The sequence below is a fragment of the Bos javanicus genome, chromosome 23 (assembly GCF_032452875.1).
Source record: "Bos javanicus breed banteng chromosome 23, ARS-OSU_banteng_1.0, whole genome shotgun sequence".
NCBI lineage: Eukaryota > Metazoa > Chordata > Mammalia > Artiodactyla > Bovidae > Bos > Bos javanicus.
The window spans coordinates 44,521,670-44,530,507 of record NC_083890.1 but is presented as its reverse complement, the minus strand read 5'-3'; the positions used below and the strand labels follow the sequence as shown (position 1 = coordinate 44,530,507).

The following is an 8,838-nucleotide window of genomic DNA, read 5'->3' as shown; positions in this document are numbered from 1 at the left end:
CCGCATGGCATGTTCACCTAACCCTGCACAGGGACACCCCTTGGACTTACAAGCAAAAGCCATAGGAAAACAAAGATCCAGAAAAGATGTCCCGAGGTAGAGAGTGCGTAGACTCTTCCGAGGGGCAGCCTGCTTTCTGCGTCAGGCGTCAGCCCTTCCCTTCCTAAGCTCCCTCCTCAGGTGGCTGCCTTGCTTTCTGTTACTTATTTGGAAGCCGAGGCTGTGCCTTTTTGGCCTGAACATCCGCCCCTGTAGCTCTCCGTCTCCCCCTGGCGTTCCTCTCTGCCTATTTCTTAAGATTGGTGCCCCACCCCCTCCAAGGTGGAGGGGACCCGGGGAAGCGAAGAGGGGGAGAATACAAAAATAAAAAGTTCATGCGGGGGGGGGGGGGGCCAGTTTCTAATCAGCAATCCTGAAAGGATTGGGTATGTGCCTAAAAGGATTCTTTCTTTCTTTCTTTTAAACTTTCTTTCCTTGACAATCCTTCTCCAATCTTTCCCACTGTGGACGCAAAGAACTTGAGGGGAGGAGAATCAGAATTCAGAGAAACGTGTGTGGATCTATCTGCCAAGATAAACTGACCCCGAGTCGGTGGGGAGAGGGGATGGAGGGAGAGAGTCCCCCTGTCTGATCAGCACTAAGGAATCAGAGAGACATAAAAGGCAAGTGAAGCGAACAACAATTAAAAAAAAAAAAAATCCCCCCCCCCCCCCCGGACACAACAATACAATCTATTTAAACTGGAGCTCATACTTTTCATACCAATGGTATGACTTTTCTGGAGTCCCTCTTCTGATTCTTGAACTCCGGGGCTGGCAGCTTGCAAAGGGGAAGCAGACGGCTGCGCGCCGCACGGGCAGGTTTACCAAAGGTCCCTCTCTAATGGGTATTTTCTTTTTCTTAGCCCTGCCCCTGAATTGTCAGACGGCGTCTGCCTCTGAAGTTAGCAGTGATTTCCTCTAGAGCCCGGCCTTATCTCCGGCTGCACGTTGCCTGGTGGTGACTAATGACACAATAACATTGTCTGGGGGCTGGAATAAAATCGGAGCTGTTTACCCCCACTCTATAGGGGTTCAATATAAAAAGCCGGCCGAGAGCTGTCCAGGTCAGACGCGCTCCTGCCTCCGCGCTGGGACCGGCGCCTCCAGGGTCCGCGCGCCGCCGCCGCCGCTGCCGCCGCCGCGTGCGTCCTGGGACCGCTCGCTCTGCCTCTCCGCAGAGCAGAGACTTCTTTTTTTCTCCCCGTTAAACAGCAATCAGGCCGAAGTACCATTTTGAGATCCGGAGAACCCGAAGCGCTTGGAAAGAACTGAAGCTGATTTTTTTTTTTTTCCCCTGCACTTTTTCTTTTTTTATTCCCTTCGAGTTTAGTTTGCAGGGGGAAAGATTTTGAATCCTTCCTTTAATCCTCTCCCCTCCCCAGAATGGATTATTTCCCCATGATTTTCGCTCTGCTGTTTGTGGCTTTCCAAGGAGCTCCAGAAGCAGGTAGGCACGGTGACTTGTAAAATCCTTGAATACTGTGGTCTTTTTTTCCACCTTAATGCTTTTCTTGCTTCTGTTTCTCCCACTGCGTTTTTATGACTGCCGCTCAGAAATCAAGTGTAGGGGGGTTAGTGCTCAGAGCTGCTGAAGTTTTCTAGCAGTGGGGGGGTGGAATCCTCTGTGTAAGACCATTGCTCCTCTAGCATTAAAGTGACATGATTATTATTGCCTAGTGTGTTTCTTGGCTTTTAAAAATATGACTTAAAGACAAGATGTAATTTAGCTAAATGTGTGTTTGCAATCTTTCTGTTCAGACAGGTAAAAGGACATATAGGTATTTATATCTTATTCAAATACTGTTTTAATAGTGTGTTAAGGTGTAAAATATTCATACTTTTCAACTCGAAGCCAAGGAATTTTATTCAAGTCATTCAAGCAGTTTATGCACATTAAAATCACCTGCAGAACAGTCTGGGGAAAAAACCCTTCAGGCAGTTTCAGGGCGAAGCAGATGTTTTCTTTAAAATTTGTCATTATTGACTGTGGGTTTCTTTTGGCAGGTTTTTGGCACTCACAACAGTGTGAGCTCCATTTCCAGTGTTATTCACCTGTCCTGGGAGGGGAGCTAGAATAAATCTCGGCTACCAAGGGATTTAGATAGTGTGTGCGCATCTGCCCGTTTCTCTCTTTCTAGGGTCAATGCACTTTTTTTGTCTTTTCGTGACCCCGACTGAAGAGAAAAGGATGTCAAGGGAATGAAAATCCTGGAATGTGTCTGATCATTTGAAATGTACAAAATTGGGCAGATAAGCTGCAGGGCTAACTTGTCAGTAAGAGGAGACAAGGCTGCCGTGAGGAAGGGGGAGCTGGTAGATCCCACGCACGCCCTCCAGTTCCCGGGATTTAGAATCCAAAGCCCACAGAACCTTGTCTGGGTTCCAAGAGCGGCTGCTTGGTGATCCCTTCAGTCTGGGGTTTGCCTGTTCAACTGACTTCTCTCTTTCCAATCACCTCCCCGAAGCTCTGGATTTCCACCTAAGTTCTAGAGGTGCTGCTCTTCTGAGCTACTCCCTGCCTTAACACAAGGTGGGAAGCAGTGGTACTGAATGAAAGGTCATCCCGCCTGGGGAAGTGGCTCGGAGTCTAGGGAAAGACAGTATGACTTACTTAGTTTGAGGTTGTTTTGGTCATCAGCCCATTTTAAGCCACGGTAGGCTGCGCTCGGTTCCATGTAGAAGCCAACCTAAATGTCTCATAAGCAGTGTTTCTAAGTATTTCCTTGAAGGCTGCGTCCTTCGTGGGGCTGGCAACTCCCTTTTCAGGTGGTTGTTTCCCCTGCACTTGTTTAATCTCTCTGAAGGCGGATAAGCCAGTGGCGACACAGGTGAAGTCATGTTAAGGAGAGGGGGAAAAAATCATCCTTTTTCCTCTGTGTTTCTTGCCGGAGGCTGGTGGTGTGCTTCATCTGCTTTTACCTGCTCTGCTGGGTCTGGCATCCACGCCGTGGCCCGTGTGCCTCCGGGCCTTGGAGCAGACACCTCCCTCTGACCTGATGTCTCTCTCTCCCCAGCGGTCCTGGGCACCGAGCTCAGCTCGGGAGCAGAGGACGGCGGGGAGAAGCCGGCTCCCGCCACGCCCTGGAGGCCCCGCCGGTCCAAGCGCTGCTCCTGCTCTTCCCTGATGGATAAAGAGTGTGTCTACTTCTGCCATCTGGACATCATCTGGGTCAACACTCCAGAGTGAGTCTCTAGAGGGCATCCTTACTCTAGGCTTTCTCCCCTCTGGCTCCACGGGAGACCGGAGCCCCAGTTTCTCTGGTTATTGTCTGGCGTGGTCTCTGAAGGTAGCACAGCTGACCACAGGAAAGTGCCTCCGTGGGCAAAATGCCCCTCCAGAGGGTGTCAGGCATCTCGGGGGTTGGGGGAAGATCTTTGTATTGGGCCCAGGGGTGAATGTTCTCGAATTCTCTGGGTTGAGAAGCCACTGCTGAGGTCATCTGTGGGTTAGTCTAACCTGTGCTTCTCATGGGAGCGTAGAGACTTAAGAGGGAGAAGTGATGACAGAGACTTACAGGCTGTCTCCTCATTTTACTTTTGGAGAAAACTAAGACCCAGATTGTTGAATTTGCAAGGTTGTTTGTGCAGAGTGAGACCTGGAACTTGAGTGTCCCGACTCCTTTGTCCTTGCCCTTTGGAAAAGCCTATTTCACGACAGCAGTAGGAATACCCTGATCAGATTTCTCTTCTGCCTCCAGAGTGAAGAGAGCAGTTTCTCCCCCTTACTTCCTGCAAAGTAATTCATTCATCAGAAAGAATTGTAAACAAAAAGGCACTGATTGTACCTGCAGAGTCCTGTTATAGCGAGGATGACCAAAATCCAAACAAAATCAAGGCAAACCAAACAAAAACCATGGCAGGCCTAATATTTAGTAAGGTGATAGTTCCAAGGGGAGGACTTTACTCCTTGGGTGAGAATCATAATGAACACGTTGGAAATTACTGGAGAGCCTTCTGGCAAAGAGTCCTTCTATAGCCACATGATCATCACCAAAATCAGCGGAGGTGTGCAAATATGGCACGAGCCGCGCTCCAGGTGGCCTGTTTTGTCCAGCCTCCCTGGGGGCCCCTTTTAGCATATCCACGTATCACTTGAGTTGAAAAATCAGTTTTCAAAATCATATGAGTCATGGTTTTGCATGGAAGTCCCCCACCTGCCAAGAGCTGTTAACTAAGTAGAGAGAAAAGGAAGAAAATATGAAACAGATACCAAAGCAGAAATGTCATAGTTTTGGCCAAAAAGCAAGGCTGCTGTGTCAAGAAGAAACTGAACTCTGTCGAGTTGACATGCAATGTCATTGACTTAGAGAACGTGATTTTCTCCCGGTTGGGTCCACACCCTCAGGGCCATTGATGGGCACATGGTCCTGACTGTTACCGCTTTTGACTCTAAGTTTCGCTACCAAATGCTGCGGCATGCTCTCCTTCTGTTTTAATGGAAGGCGGTTGGCCCCAAAGAATGCAGCCTTTGGAGAGGATTAATTATGCTCATATCATCTGTTTCTCTCTTTCCATAATAGGCACGTTGTTCCATATGGACTCGGAAGCCCTTCTAGGTCCAAGCGCTCCTTAAAGGACTTCTTTCCTACAAAGGCGACAGTCCACAGGAAGAGATGCCAGTGTGCTAGCCAGACAGACAAGAAATGCTGGAATTTTTGCCAAGCAGGAAAAGAACTCAGGTGAGTAGAAACACCTTTGTTTTTGATCAGCTTTTTGGCCTCCTGACCTTCTTCCTCTCGTGATGCCGTCTTCTTGCTTTGAAGAAAGCAACAGAGACGCTGAGAACAACCAGCCTTCCTGTTGCTGAAATGTCCTCCCTACCTGTATTTTAACAGGGACCAAGACTCCATGGAGAAAGCCTGGAACAACCAAAAGAGAGGGAAAGACTGTTCTAAGCTAGGAGAGAAGTGTCTTCATCAGCAGCTCGTGGCCGGAAGGAAAACAAGAAGGTAAGAGACTCTTATGAACAGCTGGTCCCCTTTACCTATAAACAGTCTCCAGTCATTCTTACCTCTGTGGGAGAAAGGCTTAGAAGACAATATAAAGCGAAGGGAGGAAAGGGAAATCTCTGTGTTCTTTAGACTTAAAAGAGCCAAAGAATCCTTCTCAAAAGTTTTTTTGATGTAATGGAAACTAAGAGAAAAATAATAATAATTTCCCAGTCGGTTCAGAAACAGTGGTTTACATAATTCAGTCTGCTGCCCTTTAGCACACACACCACTCATCCAAACAAAAATCTGTTTAGGGACACCTCTGTCATTTGGTCACATCTAGTTTTTGCATCTCTGAGTCAATATATTTACAGCTTTCCCTGAGAAATTAAAAATCATTTCAGGGAAAATTTATTTTTTTTAATCATGTATAATCAAATTCTTCAAAAACATAGCAGTTATTCAAATGGCCAAAGGGAAAATAAAGTCATTAAATAGGGTTGGTGAGAGTTAGAACATGTCATTTTTCAGGTTTATTTATTTACTTTTTTAATAGGGAAATGCATTCGGTGGAGATTCAATGTCATTCTCAACAGCTTTCTTATTTTTTTAATCAGTCATGAGCTGGGATCTGGATTAATAACACCCCAGGGTTGCTCTGAGGGGCTCTATAGGGATAAACCTTCCTCAACCTAAGCATCTTGAAATTCACAAGCTGCGGGGAGGAATCCTGCTTTCAGATCTGTCCTATAGTCTGATTCCCTCTCATGATCAGAGGCATTTTTTTCCTAGAAATCCAGTGGCAAGAAGTTCTAGGAGCCAAGTGTTCTGAGCACAGGCCAGGAGGTCATGGACGACTTCTGAGTTGTTTACTACTGTCTGGGGCCAAGCTCAGTGCTTCCCATGTGACCTTAAAGTCTCCATATTTATGAACTGAGGCCACTAGTGCTCCTCCAGGCTTCCCTGGTAGCCCAGCTGGTAAAGAATCCGCCTACCATGCAGGAGACCCGGGTTCAATTCCTGGGTCGGGAAGATCCCCTGGAGAAAGGATAGGCTACCCACTCCAGTATTCCTGGGCTTCCCTGGTGACTCAGATGGTAAAGAATCCACCTGCAATGTGGGAGATCTGGGTTCAGTCCCTGGGTTGGGAAGATCTCCTGGAGAAGGGCATGGCTACCCACTCCACTACTCTTGCCTGGAGAATCCCCATGGACAGAGGAGCCTGGCGGGCTACAGTCCACAGGGTCGCAAAGAGTCGGACATGACTGAGCACAGCACAGCGCTTCTCCAGATGGCAAGATTATGTAAACCACTGTTTCTGAACTGACTTGGAAATTATTTTTTTCTATTAGTTTCTATTACATCAACTATTAAATCAATGTTACTGTTCTTCCCACCCAAAGAAAACATTAAGCCTGCAAAAATGATAGTTTTTAATTGCCATAAGACGTTTGCTTTGGGGTCCTGCCTGTAGGCCTTCTTGTTTTGAATTCCTTTCCCCCTCGAAGCCCGCTTCAATTCCTCACATGATTGAGAATTTGAAACCTTTGCTGAGTAAGTGTCTCCATACAATCCCACCAAAGTTGGAACAGTGCTTGGAATAGGGCTAAAAAAAGAGAAGAAAGTATCTCTAGTCTACCTTAAAATCGTGCTTTAAAATTTCTTTAATTCCCAGCTGCTGTAGATATGACCACGTCACCCCTCTCCTTGCTCACTGAACCCTGCCTCACCCTAGGCATCAGAGGCAGTTTATTTTCATTTGAGGTTAGTAGAGAAGCACGTGGTCGTGGTTGAGGGTGAAAGTTGAGGATCCAGATTTAGATTTGTTTGTGCCAGATTCTAATTTTAGATGTTTCTTTTGCCCAAGAATAATTTTTTCAAAAAAAAAAAATTTGTTTTCTCTTGTCTGGTTTTAATAGGTTGGAGGCCATCAGCAACAGCATCAAAACATCTTTTCGTGTTGCCAAGCTGAAAGCCCAGCTCTACAGAGATAAGAAAGTGATCTACAACCGTGCTCACTGAGGGCAGGTTTTTGGGGCCTGTCTGAAGCTCCTCGTCCACAGAGAGCCCTGGGCCTGACTCTGTGCGCTGCCCACGGGGCTGGGATCGAGGCAAATGCGTCCTGCCTGGTCAGACGATTTCTTGTTCCAGACTGGCAGGGGACCAGCACCCTGGGTGCAAGCATTCCAGGAAAGGTTAAGGAGCACCCCCAGCCAGTCTTGTCTCCATCCGAGCTGTTTTCATCCGTCTCTCCTCTATGGGGGTGGCAATGGGCCCCGCAAAGAAGGCAAAGAGACCCAGTGACCTGCAAATTGGGATTCCTCCTCCTGCCGGAGGAGGAGAGGAGATTCCACTTGTGGACGGAGTTTCCAAGAGGGTCCTAAGGGAGTGTTTGTGTCTCACTCAGGCGCCTGGCACATTTCAGGGAGAAACTCCAAAGCCCCGTGAAGATTTTTCTAAGGAATGCACAAATTGAAAACACTCGAAGGACAAACACTCGAGTAAAAATGAAAAAAAAAGGCTTGTTTTTCTAATTCATAAAATGCAAAACTGAAAGAAACTGTTACTACTGAAAATCAGAATGAGTTTCATGCATAGGAGACTACCTCATCTGTATTGCACTCTGACAAAGCATTTCCCACCTTTAATTATTGCCTCCCAAACTCTTCCCCCACAAAAAAAACCCCATCCTAGTTCCTAGCCTCGTGGAAGTCTGTCTAATGCATCAATAGTAGATATAACGTTTTCATGGTCATCTACTAGCTCTGTTCCCTAAGGAAAAATGAAAAGATCAGTTGAATCAGGAGTTTCCCTCACTTACCTTGATTTTTGGAAACACAATGGTGTAGGGTTGTTGTGGAGAGATATTGAAGGGTGAACATTGGTGATGCTTTAAAGCAGTAAAATTATTTTCCTTTATTGGCTCATGGAAGAGGTTGGATTACGTTTTGATGTACTTATATTTTTATAGATATTTATATTCAAACAGTTTATTCCTTATATTTACCATGTTAAATATGCGTTTGGGCAGGCCATATTGGTCTATGTATTTTTTTAATGTATTTCTGAATGAAATTGAAAATATGCTTTGTTTTGCCTGTCAAGGTAATGACCTTAGAAAATAAATATTTTTTTTCCCTACTGTACTGATTCTGAATCATCTCTGAAATTTCTGAGAGGTGAGCCACAGTGATAAGATTCAAAAAGGGGAATGAGTAAAGATGGTTTCTTGGAAAGGTGACAATCAGAAGAAAAAAGGATCTTAGCTAACGACAACAAGAATTTGATTTATATCTTAAAAGTTGCTTTTTGATTGCATTTGTGAAGCTGCTCAGTCGTGTCCTACTCTTTGCGCCCCCATGGACTGTAGCCTACCAGGCTCCTCCGTCCATGGAATTTTCCAGGCAAATGTACTGGGTTGCCATTGCATTTAGCTAAACACCAAACAAAAATTCAGCTTTCACACCTCTCTTTTCCTACATAGCTGCTCTCTGCTTCCTCACACCTGCAGACTCTCCAGGGACTTCATCCATTAACTTGGCTTGGCCTGTTAGGATCCAGCAGTTTAAACTGATGGTGTGGTGAGAGGTGCTTTCTCCATGTTAATAAACTAAAGGAAGTGATGGCAAGGCCACCTCCCTGAAGGTACCTAATTAAACGCATTCCGCACCAGAGTTGCTCTGGGAAAATGGCCTGCTCAGAGCGAGTCAGGGCTCCCAGTGGCTTTTTTATTTGCTCAGATTAAGAAGGTTGTTTATTGAGGAACACCAAGTACTTTTGCTCTTTCCCGGTAGCCCAGCACTGGACACACGCCCATGGAGGCAGAGATGCCAAATGCTGATTCTGGGCCCCTCCTGCTTCTCATT

General features: G+C 46.3%; 1 protein-coding gene across 1 annotated transcript; it reads left to right on the top strand.

The window, feature by feature from the left end:
- Positions 1-819: 819 nt before the first annotated feature.
- Positions 820-8,118, top strand: EDN1 (endothelin 1). The gene is made up of 5 exons (XM_061398854.1): positions 820-1,488; positions 3,056-3,224; positions 4,562-4,720; positions 4,877-4,990; positions 6,892-8,118. Exons 1-5 carry the CDS (start codon positions 1,425-1,427, stop codon positions 6,992-6,994), a joined length of 609 nt encoding a protein of 202 aa, XP_061254838.1. The 5' UTR covers positions 820-1,424; the 3' UTR covers positions 6,995-8,118.
- The last annotated feature ends 720 nt before the right edge of the window (positions 8,119-8,838 follow it).